The sequence below is a fragment of the Carcharhinus amblyrhynchos genome, chromosome 17, assembly GCF_965287045.1.
Source record: "Carcharhinus amblyrhynchos chromosome 17, sCarAmb.v2.hapA, whole genome shotgun sequence".
Classification (NCBI taxonomy): domain Eukaryota; kingdom Metazoa; phylum Chordata; class Chondrichthyes; order Carcharhiniformes; family Carcharhinidae; genus Carcharhinus; species Carcharhinus amblyrhynchos.
In genome coordinates this window covers 48,188,568-48,209,712 of record NC_137340.1, presented here as the reverse complement: position 1 = coordinate 48,209,712, position 21,145 = coordinate 48,188,568, and the positions used below count along the sequence as shown (strand labels likewise).

Sequence of the window (21,145 nt, the reverse complement as noted above, 5' to 3'; positions counted from 1 at the left end):
GGAAAAATAGAGGCTGCTCCATGCTGTGTTACTGAAGATGATAAAGGAGATGTCAGAATCAGTGGAGATGTGCAGATCAGCCCACGCTCTTTGATGTAGCTGCGGAGACTGTAACTCTGCATACTTTAGAAGACCTTTTATTAATTCATTGAACCATAAATAAAGGTGCCCAGCAACTCTTGAAACTGCTTTTCCTGATTTGTTACAATCTGAAATAGGTTGTGATCACATTGTGCCAGATATAATAAATTGGCAATCTTCGGAACACTTTCCCTCCCTGACCGTTCTTGCTGTAAATGAGAATATAAAGAGAAGGGGAGACGGAGGAGAGTTTAGTGTTTGACGGTCACTTCTGATCAAAGGGCATTGAGCTTAAAATGCGCATTTTGTGATATTTCCGCAGAGCCGAACAGTTACCGTACCATGGTGGGCAAGGCGATTAATGGCAGCCAGTTGGGGAGGGATTACATCCAGCTCAAGAACTTGCTGCAGTCGGTCCGATTCTACACGAGAGCCAGCCTGTACGGGCCGAACATCGGGCGTCCCCGGAGGAACGCTGCAGCCTTGCTGGACGGGTAAGCTTCATCTGCAGAGCCTCGTGTGGGGGTGAGTCCCAGCTGTGGACATTGATTTCTGATTCGATTTGATTTATTATTCTCACATCTATCCATATACAATGAAAAGTATTGTTTCTTGTGCACTATCAGACAAAGCATGCCATTCATAGAGAAAGAAATGAGAAAGTGCAGGATGTAGTGTTATAGTCATAGCTAGGATGTAGAGAAAGATCAGCTTAATGCAAGGTAGGTCCATTCAAAAGTCTGACAGCAGCAGGGAAGAAGGTGCTCTTGAGTTGGTTGGTACGTGACCTCAGACTTTTGTATTTTTTTCCCAAAGGAAGAAGGTGGAAGAGAGAATGTCCAGGGTGCGTGGGGTCCTTAATTATCCTGGCTGCTTTTCCAAGGCAGCGGGATGTGTAGACTGAGTCAATGGATGGGAGGCTGGTTTATACCCTGCTGTGTAACCGCCCCAAATAACTGGCTCCTTTTGCACTTAGATAGAGCGCGAACCGTAGACCAGAAATTATATAATTTTACCCTGGATAAAAGCAAATTACTGCGGACCCTAAAATCTGAAACCAAGAAAGAAAATGCTGGAAAATCTCAGCAGGTCTGGCAGCACCTGTGGAGAGAGATAGAGCCAACATGTTGGGTCTAGATGGTTGTTGTCTCTCCTTACAGACGCTGCCAAACCTGCTAAGATTTTCCAGCGTTTTCTTTTTGGCAGAGAGCTTCTGGATCCAGATTCTTGCTTTCTTACCCTATTCTTTGATGGGATGTTGGTCTCGTTGGCAGGGCCAGCATTTTCTGCCCATTTGCCCTTGAATTGCTTGGCCGTTTCAGAGGGGCAGTTAAGAGTCGACCACAATGCTAAGGTCAAATATAGGCCAGGACAGATAAGCTTGGCAGATTTCCCTTCCTAAAGGGACGTTAGTGAACAGGTTGAGCTTTCACAACAATTGGTGGCAGTTGCCAAGGTCACCAGAAGGCCATTAGGACTCAGACTAACTATATATTCCAGATTATTTAATTGACTTGAAACTATCCTCACCCAGCTGAAACCGACTGTAAATTCAATAGGGCGGGTATATGAGGGTGGCACAGTGGCACAATGGTTAACACTGCTGCCTCACAGTGCCAGGGACGCGGGTTTAATTCCGGCTTTGGGTGACCGTCAGTGTGGAGTTTCTCCCTGTGTCCGCCTGGGTTTCGCCCAGGTCCTCCAGTTTCCTCCCCCAGGTTAAAGATGTGCAGGTTAGGTGAATTGGTCAAGTTAAATTGTCCCTTAGTGTCCTAAGAAGTGTAGGTTAGCTGGATTAGCCATGGAATATGTACGGGGTTACGGGGATAGGATGGGGGGGAGAGGGCCTGGGTAGAATGCTCTGTCAGAGAGTTGATGCAGACTCGATGGGCTGAATGGCCTCCTTCTGCACTGTCGGGAATCGATGAGGATTCTGTTCTAAATGTGGAAATCCTGATGTTCTGGTCCGTCTGTCACCAGGGTTGTGGCATAGTCTGCACCCCACCGCCACCATCCTCCCCCCGCCCCCCCACCAGCCGAGAATGAGTGATCACTAAAATCAGTGTGAACACTTCACTTTTGAATCCTCATAAAAAGTTACACCTTAATCACTGGGGTTTTAACAAAGATGTGATTCATGTGATGCGACCATGCACGCCCTCTCTCGCTTCCTTCTTTATGAACTATATGCTTATGCGCACAAAAAAAAGTACTTTTTACAGTAATTTGATATATATGACAATAATAAATCAAATCTAATCAATGGGCAGGTCAGAGAAAGATGACTTTATTTTTATGGAGTGCTGTTAAGTGATTAATTAGTAGATATTTTAAACAATGCTGAAAAAAAAATTTCAAAACAGAAATTTTGAATATTTTGGTTTCCCCCTTGCCCTAATTTTATGTTGCAATTTTTAATTTGCTCCATGTAGGACTCAGCGTACTCCAGCAGCAAAATACTGAATGAACTATTCATGAAACTATACTTAAATACGTAGCTTCAAGGAATGAAAGGTTTTGATCTATTGAAATACATCCACGTATACTGACATCCATTTAGATTTCCATGTATTTCTATTGTAATCATTCCCAAAATTTCATATTGTATCCTCATTCTGTTTATAAGGCCATAAGACAGGAGCAGAATTAGGCCACTTGGCCCATCGAGTCTGATCCACCATTCAATCATGGCTGATATTTTTCTCATCCCCATTCTCCTGCCTTTTCCTCATAACCCTGATCCCCTTATTAATCAAGAACCTATCTATCTCTGTCTTAAAGACACTCAATGACCCGGCCTCCACAGCCTTCTGTGGCAAAGAGTTCCACAGATTCACCACTCTCTGGCTGAAGAAATTCCTCCTCATCTCTGTTTTAAAGGATTGTCCCTTTAGCCTGAGGTTATACCCTCTGGTTCTAGTTTTTCCTACAAGTGGAAACATCCTCTCCACGTCCACTCTATCCAGGCCTTGCAGCATCCTGTAAGTTTCAATAAGATCTCCCGTTCTGCAGCAGTTTTCCAAATCAATGACCCAATGAATAATATCAAAAAAATGTAATTTAATCTAGGCCACTCTATTGGCTGTGCAAACAATTGTGTGACTGTTGCAAGAACACAATGTATTACATCTTTTAATTCATATTACATAAGAACATAAGAAATAGGAGCAGGAGTTGGCCATCTAGCCCCTCGAGCCTGCCCCGCCATTCAATAAGATCATGGCTGATCTGAAGTGGATCAGTTCCACTTTCTCACTTTCTCCCCATAACCCTTAATCCCCCTGTCTATCAAAAACCTATCTACCCGTGACTTAAATATAATTAGCGAGGTAGCTTCCACCACTTCAACAGGCAGAGAATTCCAGAGATTCACCACCCTTTGAGTGAAGAAGTTCCTCCTCAACTCCGATCTAAACTGCCCCCCCCCCTTATCTTGAGGCTGTGCCCCCTAGTCCTGCTGTCCTTTCTGAGCGGGAAGAATCTCTCTACCTCTACCCTATCCAGCCCTTTCATTATCTTATACGTCTCTATAAGATCACCCCTCATCCTTCTAAACTCCAACGAGTGCAGACCCAGTCTATTCTGCCTCTCTTCATAGTCCAACCCCCTCATCTCCGATATCAGCCTAGTGAACCTCCTCTGCACTCCCTCCAAGGTCAAAATATCCTTGCGCAAGTGCAGCGACCAAAACTGCACACAGTACTCCAGCTGCGGCCTCACCAGTGTCCTGTACAGTTGCAGCAAGACCTCCCTACTTTTATATTCTTTCCCCCTCGCTATAAAGGCCAGCATCCCATTCGCCTTCTTGATCACCTGCTGCACCTGCAGACTGGGTTTTTGCGACTCATGCACAAGGACCCCCAGGTTCCTCTGCACCGTAGCATGCTGCAGCTTTTCGCCCTTTAAATAGTAATCCCTCCTACTATTATTCCTGCCAAAGTGGATAACCTCACACTTGCTAACATTGTACTCCATCTGCCAGGTCCTCACCCACTCGCTCAGCCTATCTAGATCCCTCTGCAGACTTTCCACACCCTCCGCACAATTTGCTTTTCCACTCATCTTTGTGTCATCAGCAAATTTCGACACCCTACACTCAGCCCCCTCCTCCAGATCCTCTATATAAATGGAAAATAGCTAAGGCCCCAACACCGATCCCTGCGGCACTCCACTAGTTACCAACCGCCAATCAGAATAGCACCCATTGATACCAACTCTCTGCCTCCTATTAGACAGCCAATCCTCTACCCATGCTAACACCTTACCCCCAACTCCATGCCCCCTAACCTTCTGAAACAACCTTTTGTGCGGCACCTTATCAACGCCTTCTGAAAATCGAGAAACACCACATCCACCGGTTCCCCTCTGTCTACCACACTAGTCACATCTTCATAGAATTCCAATAAATTTGTCAAACATGATTTCCCCTTAACGAATCCATGCTGCATCTGCTCTATCAAACAATTCTTCTCTAGGTGCCTCGCTATTTCTTCTTTGATGACGGATTCAAGCATTTTTCCAACACCAGACGTTAAACTAATCGGCCTATAATTCCCTGCCTTTTGCCTGCTACCTTTTTTAAACAGCGGCGTAACATTAGCCGTTTTCCAATCTTCCGGCACATCCCCAGAATCCAGTGAGGTTTGGAAAATAATCACTATGGCATCCACTATCGCCTCTGCCATTTCTTTCAGAATCCTGGGATGCATTCCATCGGGTCCTGGGGACTTGTCCACCATCAGACCCCGCTAGTCGATCAAGCACTACCTCTCTAGTGACAGTAATCGCATTCAGGCCCTCAACTCCTACCATCCTTCTATCTTTAATATCCGGCAAACTTTTTGTGTCCTCCTCCGTGAAGACCGAGGCAAAAAGCTTATTTAAGGCCTCAGCCATTTCCTCATCTCCCACCACTAAATCCCCCCTCTCATCCTCTAAGGGTCCAACATTCACTCTAGCCGGCCTCCTCCTCTTTATATATTTGTAAAAACTCTTACTGTCCTTTTTTATATTTAGTGTTAGTTTAGCTTCATAGTCTAACCTTCCCTTCTTTATCAACTTCTTAGTCATTCTTTGTTGATTTTTAAACCTTTCCCAATCTTCTACTCGCCCACTACTTTTATAATTACACATTATAATGTGATATATGGGAACGCAAAGCTTAATGTACGAGCAGCGTTCGAGGACTCTGGGTTTGTACTCGATGTAGTTTATAAGGATGAGTGAGGATCTCGTTGAAACTTACAGAATACTGAAAGGCCTGGATAGAGTGGACATGGGGAAGATGTTTCCATTTGTAGGTGAGACTAGGATCCGAGGCACAGCCTCAGAGTAAAGGGACAACCCTTTAAAACCGAGATGAGGAGGAATTTCTTTAGCCAGAGGGTGGTGAATCTATGGAATTCATTGCCATAGAAGGCTGTGGATGCCAGGTCATTGAGTATATTTAGGACAAAGAGTGATAGTTTCTTGCTTATCACACCGTGAGCCATTGGTTTCACTGGAACTCTGATTTCTATATAGGTTCCAAACTTCACTCTCAATAAAGCACGCTTAGAATCTTCCCCCAAGCAATGTGGATACAAAACTGGCTTGGTCAAAAAAGACAGAGGGTAGCAGTAGAAGGGTGTGTTTCTGAATGGAGGGCTATGACAAGTGGTGTTCCTCTGGGATCAGTGCTGGGACCTTTGCTGTTTGTAATATTTATAAATGATTTGGAGGAAAATGTAACTGGATTGATTAGTAAGTTTGTGGATGACACAAAGGTTGGTGGATTTGTGGATAGCAATGAGAGCCATCAGAGGATACAGCAGCATATAGATCAGTTGGAGACTTGTGTGGAGAGATGGCAGATGGAGTTTAATCTGGACAAATGTGAGGTAATGCATTTGGAAGGTCTAATACAGATAGGAAATATACAATAAATGGCAGAACTCTTAAGAGTATTGATAGGCAAAGGGATTTGGGTGTACAGGTACACAGGTCACTGAAAGTAGCAATGCAGGTGGAGAAGGTAGTCAAGAAGGCATACGGCATTCTTCACCAGCTGGGGTACTGAGTTTAAAAATTGGCAAGTCATGTTGCAGTTTTATAGAATCTTAGTTAGGCCACACTTGGAATATAGTGTTCAATTCTGGCCGCCACACTACTAGAAGGATGTGGAGGCTTTGGAGAGGGTATAGGAAAGATTTATCAGGATGTTGCCTGGTATGGAGGACATTAGCTATGAGGAGAGGTTGGAGAAACTTGGTTTATTTCCACTGGAGCAACGAAGATTGAGGGGAAGCCTGATAGAAGTCTACAAGATTATGAGAGGATGGATAGAGTGGATAGTCAGAAGCTTTTTCCCAAGGTGTAAGAATCAATTACTAGGGGGCATAGGTTTAAGGTGCGAGGGGCAAGGTTTAAAGGAGATGTATGAGGCAGATTTTTTACACAGAGAGTAGTGGGCGCCTGGAACTCGTTGCCGGGGGAGGTAGTGGAAATGGATACGGTAGTGAATTTTAAGGGGCGCCTTGACAAGTACATGAATGAGATGGGAATAGAAGGATATGGTCCCCATAAGGGTAGGGGGTTTTAGTTAAGTTGGACAGCATGGTCGGTGCAGGCTTGGAGGGCCAAAGGGTCTGTTCCTCTGCTGTAATTTTCTTTGTTCTTTGTTCAATGCTTTTTCTCGGATGTCTTCACCAAGGATCCATCTCCAGGAATTCAATCTTTCCTTTTAGCCTTCCTCTGCTCTGGCTGAAGAAATTCCTCCTCATCTCTGTTTTAAAGGATCGTCCCTTTAGTCTGAGGTTGGGCCCTCTGGTTCTAGTTTTTCCTACTGGTGGAAATATCCTCTCCACGTCAAGTCTATCCAGGCCTTGCAATACCCTGTAAGTTTCAATTAAGATTGTCCCCTTATGCAGCTGTTTTCCAAATCACCACATGCATTCTAGCTTCTACACAGTCTCTCAGATGCCCCTCTGTGCGAACAGAACTATATTTAAATGTGACTAAACTTTTGATTTACCTCGGTTGTCTGGTTTCTCACTGAATCTAACTGACCCTAAATCTGGTTCTTACAGCTGTCCCCAAACACTTCACAACCAATCAAATACTTATTGAAGTGTAGTCACTATTGTCATGTAGGAAACACAGTAGCCAATCTGTGCACAGCAAGCTCTCACAAAACAACAATGTGATAATTGTAATAACTCTATATTTGTAGGATCAAGAGAAACGAGAGTATACTCTCATTCATACTATGGAAGCTAAACTCCCATCACCAAGCTACTTTATTTACACCTTACATCTGTACACAGCCAGCTCTCCAGTTACTCCCTGCTGAATGCAGGCTGGGAATCTGACATACCTGCTTTAAATAGGGAGCATGAGGCTCCCTGACTTAACCATCGATTAGGACTTGTCAGCTATCTCTTTCAACACTAACCAAATAAACAAACACAAATTAACTTAGGAAGCCTCATCAGGTAGTCCATACTCTAACAAGCCAACCTCATTGGCCTGGCTGAATTCAATACAATAATGGACAGATAATCTGATTTGGGGAGATTGATTGAGGGATAGGTATTAGCCAGGATACCAGGGCTAATCCACCCTTGCACTTTTTTCAAAATCATCCCATGGGATCCAGGTGTAAAGTTTTATGTGAGTTCAATCCGCTGGTATATTTTGTACACTAACCTTTCTCCCTACATGACTGCACCAATGATGAATGTAGGGGTGGGGGGTAGGCTGCAGTTCATTAAGATCGCTCCTGAAGTTCTGGATCTTTTTAATTTAAAGCCACTACACAAACTGTCATCTAGGTCAGATTCAGTTGCAGACCTGTTGGAGCTGACAAAGGGGTTAACAGAGCTGTTACTGGGTTGACAATCTGACATGCCCACAGGCTGACACAAATTTCCTATAAAACAATGGGGCTTTTGGGAAAGCAAGTCCTTGATCCTCACTTTTAATGAAAACCATTAACACAACCAGCTTTTAACGACAGCTCTCTTCTCAAGTCTTAATTTCAAACAAAACACTTTCCAGTTATTTTTCTGGTTTTTTTCCTCCCTGCATCTCCCAGTTAATTATTAGACTTTCCTAATGAAGGAAATCTTGGAAAAATGCTATTGAATTTTCCCAGGAGCAGTGTGAGAAATAGACGGAGAGACACTGTTTAATCAGCTGTGATTCTACCCTGCAGTACTCTGTAAAACGAGCTTTCGCAGAAAGAGATCATTCATTTGGCGTATTGAGGTAGCCATGATGTGGAGAAGCTGGCATTGGACTGGGGTGGGCACAGTAAGAAGACTCACAACGCAGGGTAATCACCTGATGAAGAAGCAGCGCTCCAAAAGCTTGTGATTCCAAATAAACCTGTTGGACTTTAATCTGGTGCTGTGAGACTTCTTACCATATTGAAGTAGATATGTCACCTGGTGTGTTGCTGAGCTCAACAGAACAAGGAAATCCCAGTTATAACCATCTCATCTGTGCCCTGTTGGCTAGTTTGATCTGGGGCAAGACAGCCCTTAGCATCTCTGGACTGCGAGCGGAGAAATAGTTATCAGCCTCATGTTTATGCTGCAGTGATCTCAGTAAAGATGTTGATGAGGTGAAGATTGGAGATTGATGCAGTCCAATGTCACCCATTGGCTGGGTGGACACTTGAAGAATGGCCCCCAGGGGCGACACGGTGGCACAGTGGTTAGCACTGCTGCCTCACAGCGCAAGGGACCTGGGTTCGATTCCCGGCTTGGGTCACTGTCTGTGCAGAGCCTGCACATTCTCCCCGTGTTTGCATGGATTTCCTCCGGGTGCTCCGGTTTCCTCCCACAGTCCGAAAGAAGCGCATTGTCCATGCTAAATTCTCCTTCAGTGTCCCCAAACAGATGCCGGAGTGTGACGACTAGGGGATTTTCACAGTAACTTCATTGCAATGTCAATGTAAGCCTACTTGTGACTAGTAAATAAACTTTAGGTGAGGTAGCAGTCAGGTGTGACACATGTGAAAATGTACCTAAGCAGAAATCAATACCTCAGATAGACCTGAGCCAGTTTGCAAACTTCAAAAGCTATTCATAGAATCATAGAACCCTACAGTGCAGAAAGAGGCCCTTCGGCCCATCGAGTCTGCACCGAACACAATCCCACCCAGGCCATAACCCCATATCCCTACATATTATACCCACTAATCCCTCTAACCTACGCATCCCTGGACAGTAAGGGGCAATTTCTCAGCATGGCCAATCAACCTAACCCGCACATCTTTGGACTGTGGGAGGAAACTGGAGCACCCGGAGGAAACCCACGCACACATGAGGAGAATGTGCAAACTCCACACAGACAGTATTGGTGTTTACTGCCAAAATAAACCTGTTGGACTTTAACCTGGTGTTGTGAGACTTTTTACTGTGTTTACCCCAGTCCAACGCCGGCATCTCCACATCAAGATGGTGTAGTCACTGTTTTGCAAAATCCACATATGGAAATATTCAATGTGTTAGTTCCAGCTCAGAGTGTGATTCACTGTGTGGTTAGCTGAGGAAGTGTTAAATTCTCATTGTTATTGCGGGGCACTGGGAGTATACAAGAAAACAACTTTGCATCTCAGAACAGAAAGACACAACAAAGCTCAGTGCAGGAAGCAGTGCCTTAAGAGGATTTATCATTTCAAGGTCTGTTTAAACAGAAAGACATTTTTATGGTTTTGCTCAGTGAAGCACCTTCCAAAATTTTGGATGCTGAGGGTAATTATTCAGCCCTGGTTCAAGAATGGATTCAAGTAGCAAAACCACAATATCTCTGGCTCACATTCATGGTCCAAGGCCCTTTATTCAGATTCCTATGTATAAAAAAAGGTTTTACTCTGAATCAGAAAATAGATTGTTGATCCTATAATAACTCAGTTGCAGCACTAACTACACTGTGACATGATTGGAATAGAGAAACACTTCAATGAATCAGAAAATCACTCTGAGGAGTGTGTGATGAAACTCGCACTACATGAGTCAATGTTTCAGAGGGGCCTCGATCTACAATAATCCTCTCGCATCTCGCCATTTACTGATCCCCGCCTCTCCCACTCACCTTACCGAGACAGGGAGAATGTGCAAACGCCACACAGACAGTCACCTGAGGCTGGAATTGAACCCGGGTCCCTGGCGCTGTGAGGCAGCAGTGCTAACCACTGTGCCACCGTGCCACTCATGCAAAGGTGAGTATAACCCCCTGAGGGAGATGGAAAAGGCTAAGCAGTGCCCTAGCACGTTCTCCCCACGTCTGTGTGAGTTTCCTCTGGGTGCTCCGGTTTCCTCCCACATCCCAAAGACGTGCTGGTTAGCTAGTTAGCTGTCATGCTAAATTTGCCCCTTAGTGTTAGGGGAACTAGCAAAGTGAATATGCAGGGTTATGGGGATAGGGGCTGGGTGGGATTGTTGTTTGGTGTAAGCTCAATGGGCTGAATGGCTGCCTTCTGCACTGTGGCGATTCAATGATTCTGTGATACATCCCGGGGGATTCCCATGACAGGTTCTCGTCTTGGCTTCGGTTGGCATTGCCAGGTTGGCACGGACACCTATCCCCTGTGTAAACATGGTAATACCAACCTGGAAAGCCAACCTGTGCCAGGGGTAGTGCTGGAACAGACCTCAGCGGGGATCATGGAGGCGGGGGATTCATATGCACTTGGGATTGGACCTGGGAGCTAGGGATGGGAGGGTCAATGGGAGGGAATTTGAAGTTCGGAAGAAGTGGGGTGGGTGTCAGCACTGACTGTTTTTGAGGTGAAGGGGGGAGAGGGGTTTTGGCTGTGACTCCAATCAGAGCCCCTAAGCCCAGTTGGGTTTTTGTGGCAAGATTTCACCCAGCAAGTCTGGCAGCATCAGTGGAGAGAGAAAGACAGTTAACCAACATGTCTATATGACCCTTCGATCAGAACTGACCAGTTCTGTGTCACATGGACTCAAAACATTAACTATGTTCTCGTTTCTACAGCCGGACCTGCTGAGTTAATCCAGTTCTTTTTTTAATTTCAGAGTTTCAGCATCCACAGTATTTTGCTTTTATTTGAGGACTAATTTAAGTAGTTTTCAGAATCTTGAAGCAACAAAGGTTGGGAAATAATGAAGGGGCAGTAGGAGGGTGGTATACGATCATTGTCTTCACCCAGAGGGTGGTAAATGTGTGGAATTCACTACCACAGGAAATAAGAACATAAGAACATAAGAAATAGGAGCAGGAGTAGGCCATCTAGCCCTTCGAGCCTGCCCCACCATTCAATAAGATCATGGCTGATCTGTCGTGGCTCAGTTCCACTTTCCCGCCCCCTCCCCATAACCCTTAATCCCCTCTCTTATCAAGAACCCATCAACCCGCTTCTTAAAAATATTTAGCGAGGCAGCCTCCACCACTTCAACGGGCAGAGAATTCCAGAGATTCACCACCCTTTGAGTGAAGAAGTTCCTCCTCAACTCCGTTCTAAACCGCCTCCCCTTTATCTTGAGGCTGTGCCCCCTAGTCCTAGTGTCTTTTTTGAGCGGGAAGAGTCTCTCCACCTCTATCCTATCCATCCCATTCATCATCTTATACGTCTCAATGAGATCTCCCCTCATTCTTCTAAACTCTAACGAGTACAAGCCTAGTTTATTCAGCCTCTCCTCATAGCTCAATCCCCTCAACTCCGGTATCAGCCTAGTAAACCTCCTCTGCACTCCCTCCAGGGCCAAGATATCCTTGCGCAGGTGCGGCGCCCAAAACTGCACACAGTACTCCAGCTGCGGCCTCACCAATGCCCTATACAGCTGCAGCAAGACCTCCCTACTTTTATATTCAATCCCCCTCGCTATGAAGGCCAGCATCCCATTCGCCTTCCTGACCACCTGCTGCACCTGCAAGCTGGGTTTTTGCGACTCATGCACAAGGACCCCGAGGTCCCTCTGCACCGTCGCCTGCTGCAGTTTTTCGCCACGTAAGTAATAGTCCTTCCTACCATTCTTCCTACCAAAGTGGACCACCTCACACTTGCCAACATTAAATTCCATTTGCCTGTTCCTGGCCCATTCGCCCAGCCTATCTAGATCCTTCTGCAGACTCTCCACACCCTCCGCACAATTTGCCTTTCCCCCAATCTTGGTGTCATCAGCAAATTTCGACACCCTGCACTCGGTTCCCTCCTCCAGATCATCTATATAAATGGTAAATAGCTGAGGCCCCAGCACCGACCCCTGGGGCACCCCACTAGTCACCAACCGCCAATCCGAATAGCACCCATTGACCCCCACTCTCTGCCTCCTATTTGACAACCAATCCTCTATCCACGCTAACACCCTACCCCCAACTCCATGTCCCCTGACCTTCTGCAATAACCTCTTGTGAGGTACCTTGTCAAACGCCTTCTGAAAATCCAGAAAGACCACATCCACCGGCTCTCCTCTATCCACTGCCCTAGACGAGGCTAAAACATTTTTGAATTCAAGAAGAAATTAGATATAGCTCTTGCTGCTAGAGGAATCAGGGGAAATGAGGGCAAAGGGAGATCAGAATTTGAATTTGATGATCGGCCATGATCAAGATGAATGGCGGTAGCAGGCTCGAACGGCCAAAAGACCCACTCTTGCTTCTAGTTTCTACGTTTCTATGTTAATAAAGTGTGTGGCAATGTCATAGGTTGAGAATAGATCGGAGAGTATAATAAGGAATACTGCACCGTGGTCACATAGAACTCCTACAATATAGAAGGAGGCCATTTGGCCCATCAAGTCTGCACCGGCAACAATCCACCCAGGCCGTGTCCCCATAATACCACATATTTACCCTACTAATCCCTCTAACCTCCACATTCCAGGACACCAAGGGACAATTTAGCAATCAAAGGAAATACCAATTGCGACTTTGCTGAGGGGTTACATTGGGCATTGATGTGGAGATGCCGACATTGGACTGGGGTGGGCACAATAAGAAGTCTCACAACACCAGGTTAAAGAACAACAGGTTTATTTGAATTCACAAGCTTTCGGAGCGCTGATCCTTCATCAGGTGAGTGGAGAAATGACTCAGCTGATAAAGGAGCGGTGCTCCGAAAGCTCGTGATTCCAAATAAACCTGTTGGACTTTAACCCGGTGTTGAAGAGTTTTTATTGGGCATTGCTGGAGGTATACTTGACTGTGAAATGAGAGAAGAGTTAACTTGTCGGCTGAAAATAAACAGTTGAATCGTTTTATATCTGACATATGCGATGAGGAATTGCTCCCATCAGTTCTCCCTCTCCATGCGTGTGCCTTTTATCCATCCCTGCTGCTGTTTGACTCATTATTGCTGTTGGAATGGTTGTTGTTACATTGTGTAAATTGTTTTTCAACGCAGCTCCATAAAACCTGCTTGGAATTGGGTTTTTAGTGCAGGCGACATGCAGGGCTTCCAGCGAGCAATAGCGCATCTAATAACTGGCTGAGTTGAGAAATGTTAACTCTCTAGTGACAATTATTTACTGGTGTAAATTGGGAGGTGCAAACTGAGTGACTGAGACATCTAGAGTTGAAATTATAAACCGGTGTTGTTCTTGCAGCACTATCTGTTGAGTTTGATATTTAAAGGGTAGAGTTGTACCAGGGGTTCAATGGCAGGTATAGTTCTAGCCAGGTTTTAAAGTAAAATTTATTTATTAGTCACAAGTAGGCTTACATTAACAATGCAATGAAGTTATTGTGGAAATCCCCTAGTCGCCACACTCTGGCCCATGTTTGGATGCATTGAGGGAGAATTTAGCATGGCTAATGCATCTAACCAGCACATCTTTCAGACTGTGAGAGGAAATCTCAGCACCCATAAGACATAGAAGCAGAATTTGGCCACTCGGCCCATCAACTCTGCTCTGCCACTCAATCATGGCTAATATTTTTCTCATCCCCATTCTCCTGCCTTCTCCCCATAACCCCTGATCCCCTTGTTAATCAAGAACCTATCTATCTCTGTCTTAACCCACGCAGACACGGGAAGAATGTGCAAACTCCACACAGTAAACTAAGCCGGGAATTGAACCCGGGTCCCTGGCGCTGTGAGGCAGCAGTGCTAACCACTGTGCCACCGTGCTGCCCCAGGTGGGCTCTGAAATGGGTTTGCCTTAACTGTGTGATATTACAGCTGTTATGAAGTTCAGATCAGAGGATCTCACCTCTGAATCAAAATGTTCTGGGGTTATGTTTCACTCGCACGATTCTGGTCACCCTGCTATAGGAAGGATGTTATTAACTTGGAAAGGGTGCAAAAAATATTTACAAGCATGTTACTAGGACTGGAAGTTTTGAATTATAAGGAGAGGCTGGATAGGCTGGGAGTTTATTCCCTGGAGCGCAGGAGGTTGAGGGGTGACCTTTGAGAGGTTTATAAAATCATGAGGGGCATAGATAAGGTGAGTAGTCAAGGTCTTTTCCCCAGGGTAGGGGAGTCCAAAACTAGAGGGCACAGGTTTAAGGTGATAGGGGAAAGATTTAAAAGGGACTCGAGGGGCAATATTTTCACACAGAGAATGGTGCGTGTATGGAATGAGCTGCCAGAGGAGGTTGGGAGAGGCAGATACAGTTACATTTAAAAGACATTTGGACTGGTGCATGGATAGGAAAGGTTTAGAGGGAAATGGGCCAGATAAATGGGATTAGTTCAGATTAGGAAATCTGGCCAGCATGGATGAGTTGGGCCGAAGGGCCAGTTTCCGTGCTATATGTCTGTATGACTCTCTATGACAGTCCGAGGACTTGAACCTGTAATGTAGGCTGACACTCCAGTGCAGCACTGAGGAAGTGCGGTACTAGCAGAGGTGCTGACTTTCAGACAAGCTGCCAAACTGATACCCAGTCCATCCTCTCAGGTGGATGTAAAAGATGCCATTGCACTGTGCTCAGGAGCAGCTTAGCTCTCAGGAGAGATTCCAGCCAATATTTATCTCCCATCACTGAAAAGGATTAGCCCCATTGTCGTCAGTGAGATCTTGCTGTGCACAAACTGGTTGTCACTTCTCCCTGATTGCAACGCTCACAACACTTCAATTTTCAGGGCGTCCTGAGATTGTAAAAATGTGTGATATTTACGCGAGTGGAGTTATTAAAAACTTCCTTTAGTGTGATAAAACCACTGGAAACACTCAACAGGTCAGACGGCAGCTGAGGAGACAACAAACAGAGCCAACATGTCAGGTTATTGGCCTGTCCTCAGTGGTGGCAGGCGCAGTGGGCATCAGGTGTTGACCAGTATGCCCCTTAAGCTGAATGAGTTGCAGCCATGGGCAGTGGTCAGAAGTGACCCACGTGGGGAATAGGCAGACTCTGCACAAACAGTGTTCCCTTTAAGATATGTATCAACCTTAAAAGGAGCATGCAGTGTAGCAAGCTGGTTAAAGGGGACATTGATGCTGGCCTGAATCAGCCTTAAAACACAGCTATTATACTGATGTACATTCAAACTGCTTTACACTGAGTTTTTTACTAAGTAGCAATGCAGCTGTAGCACAAAGACCACTCTAACTGCCTAAAGGAGAGCTCTCTTTGATTTGATTTAATTTATTATTGTCACATGTATTTGTACAGAGTGAAAAATATTGTTTCTTGCTATACAAGACAAGTTCATAGAGAAGGAAAGAACGAGTGCAGAATGTAGTGTTACAGTCACAGCTAGGGTGTAGAGAAAGAATAGCTTAGTGCAAGGGAGGTCCATTCAAAAGACTGATGGCAGCAGGGAAGAAGCTGTTCTTGAGTCGGTTGGTACATGACCTCAGCCTTTTGTATCTTTTTCCTGACGGAAGGAGGTGGAAGAGAGAATGTCTGGGGTGCTGGCTGCTTTGCTGAGGCAGCGGGAAGAGTAGATGGAGGCAACGGATGGGAGGCCGGTTTGCGTGATGGGACTGGCACTTATGTCCTTATCCTCTGGTGGGATTTTCTAGATCTTACTCCCCCCCCCTCCCCCACACACACACATTTTCAGTGTAGTTTTGAACAGCTTGCAGCATTTAGCAGCCATGCCCTCGCCCTCTGTACCCGCTGTAATCACCCTCGCAATATAATTTCTCCAGAGAGGGGATGGGAACTCCATTTACGCAAGTGGATTGGGTTCCTGGACAGGTTCCCACAGCAGGACTGGCCCACAGGAAATTTCCGATCTGCTGTGTGTGAAAATTCTGCCCTAATTATTTTCAGCTCCACACTAAACCACACATCAATTCTACATCCAAGATGGTAATTATCTCCTGCTTCCCCTTCCAACTTTCCCAGTTAATAAATCCCCAAATCAAACAAACCAACCAATCCGGGATGTTAACCGGCTGGGATTTTCCTGGAGTCACAGCAATTATACGTATGTCTCCTGGACATTGTGAATAACTCAGGCAGGGGGTAGAAAGATTGTGCGGGTGGTTAAGAAATGGTGTTCTTTTAATTTTCTTTGAACATTTTAACATCAGGGGAGCCGATGGCCTTCTGAAATTATCACCAGACTATTAATCCAGAAGCTCAGCTAATGTTCTGGAGAGTCGGGTTTGAATCCCGCCCCAGCAGATGGTGGAATTTGAACTCAATTTTAAAAAATCTGGAATTAAGAATCTACTGGTGACCATGAAACCATTGTCGATTGCTGGAAAAACCCATCTGGTTCACTAATGTTTCTGAGAGAAGGAAATCTATCATCCTTACCTGGTCTGCCCTACACGTGACTCCAGGCCCACAGCAATGTAGAACATAGAGAACATAGAACATTACAGCGCAGTACAGGCCCTTCGGCCCTCGATGTTGCGCCGACCAGTGGAACCAATCTAATGACCCTCTAACCTAAACTATTCCAATGTTATCCATATGCCTATCCACTGACCATTTGAACGCCCTTAAAGTTGGCGAGTCCACAACTGCTGCAGGCAGGGCATTCCACGCCCTTATTACCCTCTGAGTAAAGAACCTACCTCTGACATCCGTCCTATAATTACCACCCCTTAATTTAAAGCTATGTCCCCTTGTGTTAGCCATCATCATCCGAGGTAAAAGGCTCTCACTGTCCACCCTATCCAATCCTTTGATCATCTTGTATGCCTCAATTGGGTCACCTCGTAACCTTCTCTCTAATGAAAATAACCTCAAGTCCCTCAGCCTTTCCTCATAAGACCTTCCCACCATACCCAGCAACATCCTGGTAAACCTCCTCTGCACCCTTTCCAATGCCTCCACATCTTTCTTACAATGCGGCAACCAGAACTGTACGCAATACTCCAAGTGCGGCCGCACTTTTGTACAGTTGTAACATGACCTCACGGCTCCGAAATTCAATCCCTCTACCATGTGGTTAACACTCAACTGCCCTCCAAAGGCGACTGGGGATGGGCAATAAATGCTGGCCCAGACAGTGATGCCCATGTCCCTCGAATAAGTTCCAGATATGTTGGTGATTGTAAAGTGGGCAGGGCCAGGGTCTGGGATACAAACCTCCATTTAGGGGAGGAAATGGCATAATGGTATTATTACCGGACTAGTAATCCAGAGACTCAGGGCAATGTTCTGGGGACCTGAGTTCAAATCCTCCCATAGCAGATGGTGGAATAACTGGAATTAAATTATCAACTAATGACCATGAAACTATTGTCAATTGTTGTAAAGAACCCATCTGGCTCCTTGTCTGGCCTATATGGTGACATAGGACCCTAGACTCAGGACCCACAGCAATGCGGTTGACTCTCAACTGCCTTCTGAAATTGTCCAAGCAAACCATTCAATACAAGGGCAGTTAGGGATGGGCACATATGCTAGCCTGAAAAAGCAAATGAAAAAAAAAAGATTATTCCCAACATTTATAAATCAGGCTTTAAGTTTCCTTGTAAATTTACCTTTGCCAATTTAAGTTTCATATCCTACTGACCTGACTTAAGTTGAAGTAATATCCTAGTTGGCTCTTAACTGCCCTCTGAAAAGGCATAACAAACCATTCAGTTCAGGGGCAATTAGAGATGGGCTATAAATGCTGGCCAAGCCAGCGACACTCACAATCAGTGAATAAAAGGAAAATGATCACAGAACAGTGGTTTTTCAGGCCACCGTGTGGACGCCGTATCTAACGGGAACATTGTCTGACACTGGTATTTTAACAGCATTGTCAATTTACCTCAATTCGAGGTTAGGTTGAGGATGTGTAAACTCTCAGATCTCTTCTGTTGATTTTCCCAAATATGGTGACCAATGTGGTGAAGATGTGCTCTGACAAAGGCACAGTGTCTTTGCTAAGAAATATTTGCTTTTGATCATGATTACCATTTGATCATAGGAAAGAGTAGGCCATTCAGCCCATTGAGCCTGCTGCATCAGTCAGTAAGACCATATCTCATTGGATTGTGGCCTCAACTCCACTTTCCTGCTTGCACCCACAAACCACCCCTCCTCCCAGCTTCCCCCATCTGCGCCCCCCACTCCACTCCTCCCACCCTGCCCCTCCATCTGCCCCCCACTCCACCCCCTCACCGAATGCCCCTCCCCCCCACCAACAACCCTATAATCTTTGACCCCTGTCTAATTCAGCTATGGAAATACTCAATGAGCCAGCCTCACTGCTCTCTGGGATAGAGGATTCCATTGACGCACAACCCTGTGAGAGAGGAAATTCCTCTTCATCTCTGTCTCAAATGGGAGACCCTTTTATTTGAAACTGTGACCCCTCTCGGCGAGATTTTCTCCAATATCACAAAGCCTGATGTTGAGTGGGAAAGTGGCATTGAGGCCACCAATAGCAAGGGTGGCCTCTTTTGCCATATGGTGTGGCATTTAATGCCAAAGGAAGGCAGGTGGGCGTTCCACGGTGCATCGCTGCTGGGCATCCTCAGTTTCACCCACCTGGCATCAACTCGATGATCCTGGCATCATATTTAAGGATGCTCCAGCAGGAAATATTCTTCACCAGGTCAGCCTGCTGGCATCCTAGTACAACTCTGTCTCTCCTGAGTGCTGCGCTCAGCTCCGAGCTCCCCTAGGAGTACTGCTCACCAGGTGCACACCACTCTGAGACCAGTCATGCATCGCGCCGTCCTGACATCGCACTGCCATGGGTGCACTTTGTGACGTGAGGGTGTGATCTCAGTTCAATAATGATATGATAATATATTCCAGTGAGGTTCCTGATGGTGAATGGTGGGAAATACAGCCCAGTCAATGATGCAGGAAGGGGATAATTCTTGCTTTTACACTGACGTACAACACAATGTTGGTCTTCTCACAGGATTTTCCAATCCTTGTCACCAGACCCGCCTGACGCAATCAGTAAAGGAAAATCCCAGCCTGTGTCCTGGATTATCCCAAGAAAAGAAAGGACTTCTCAGTGTCTATCCTGTCATATAGGTTCAGAAACTCTCACATTTAAGATCACCGATTATCCTTCAGAACCCCAACCAGTATGGGTCCAACCTTCTCCACCTTTCCTTGTAAGACAATCCCTTAATCCCAAGAATCAGTCCAATGATCCCCCTCTGAGCTGTTTCCAATGTAAGTGTGTCCTATCTTAAGCAAGGAGACAAAAATTGTACATAGTACTCAGGGCCTCTCCAATGCCCTGTGAAGTAGGAATAACATGGCATCTGCCTAACATGTCATTTGAAACACAACACCTCTGGCAGCACAATAATTCTGATGTGGAGATGTTGGCGTTGGACTGGGGTAAACACAGTGAGAAGTCTCACAACACCAGGTTAAAGTCTAACAGGTTTATTTGGTAGCAAAAGCCACTAGCTTTTGGAGTGCTGCTCCTTCATCAGGTGAGTGGGAGTTCTGTTCACAAACAGGACATGTAAAGACACAAACTCATTGAAAATCTTAAAGGCTCAAGAAAATTCATTAAAAGAATACATTTAGCTTAAGCCACAAAATCACATCTGTTAGCTTTTGTTATTGGGTTCAAAAACACTAGCCCTGAAACTGATGAAATTCTCGTAATAGTTTAACTTGTAGAATTAAATTGCAAACCCCCACTTTTGAGATGATTATTTTCTTGTGTTAAAGCAGCTGGGTAGTCAACTATATAAAAGCTTTATCCATCCCTATCCCAGGCATCCACCGCCACATTATTGCATTCATTTATGACTGATACTGACAGGTCAGTTAGTTAATCCCCTCATTGAGTTTGTGTTTTTATATACCCTGTTTGTGTAAAAAGCTCCCACTCACCTGACGAAGGGGCAGCGCTCCGAAAGCTTGTGTCTTGTGCTACCAAATGTTGGACTTTAACTTGGTATTGTGAGATTTCTTACAGTGCAGTAATTCCTCAGTATTGCACCAGGGTGTTCACTTAGATTTTGCTGTCTATATATTGGGTCTAAGATAATCGAAGTGAGTCTTAAAAATCCCAAATCCCAACAATTCCTGCTATCAATCCTAAAGTTACCTTTCGTTTCCTGCATGTCTTACTCCCGCTGCTTTGTGCAAAGGAACATTATAGCTGTACCATTGCCCTACTATTTCCTATTCTTATACTTTGAGAAAATCATCTCTCAGGGTCCACCTCTGCAGGCAGAAAAACTTGCTCCAATCAAGCAAGAACTTGCTCGAATTTAGAGTATTGTGTGCAGTTTTGGTCACCAAATTACAGGAAGGATATTAATAAGGTTGAAAGAATGCAGAGAAGGTTTACAAGGATGTTGTCGGGACTTGAGAAACTGAGTTACAGAGAAAGGTTGAATAGGTTAGGACTTTATTCCCTGGAGCACAGAAGAATGAGGGGAGATTTGATAGAGGTGTATAAAAGTATGAGGGGTATAGGTAGAGTGAATGCAAGCAGGCTTTTTCCACTGAGACTAGGGGAGAAAAAAAAACTAGAGGACATGAGTTAAGGGTGAAGGGGGAAAAGTTTAAAGGGAATATTTGGTGGGGGGGGAGGTTCTTCACACAGAGAGTGGTAGGAGCGTGGAATAAGCTGCCTGATGAAGTGGTAAATACGGTCTCGCTTTTAGCATTTAAGAAAAACTTGGACAGGTACCTGGATGAGAGAGGTGTGGAGTGATATGGTCCAGGCGCAGATCAGTGGGACTAGGCAGAAAAATGTTTTGGCAGAGCCAAGAAGTGCCAA

The 21,145-nt window shown here is 45.3% G+C and overlaps 1 protein-coding gene across 1 annotated transcript in view; it reads left to right on the top strand.

The window, feature by feature from the left end:
* Nucleotides 1–21,145, top strand: part of hpse2 (heparanase 2) — a 290,363-nt gene that overhangs the window by 151,120 nt on the left and 118,098 nt on the right. Inside the window, exon 5 of the mRNA XM_080205316.1 lies at nt 404–575. Within this exon, the coding sequence (XP_080061442.1) occupies nt 404–575 (172 nt within the window). The remainder of the gene's footprint in view (nt 1–403; nt 576–21,145) is intronic.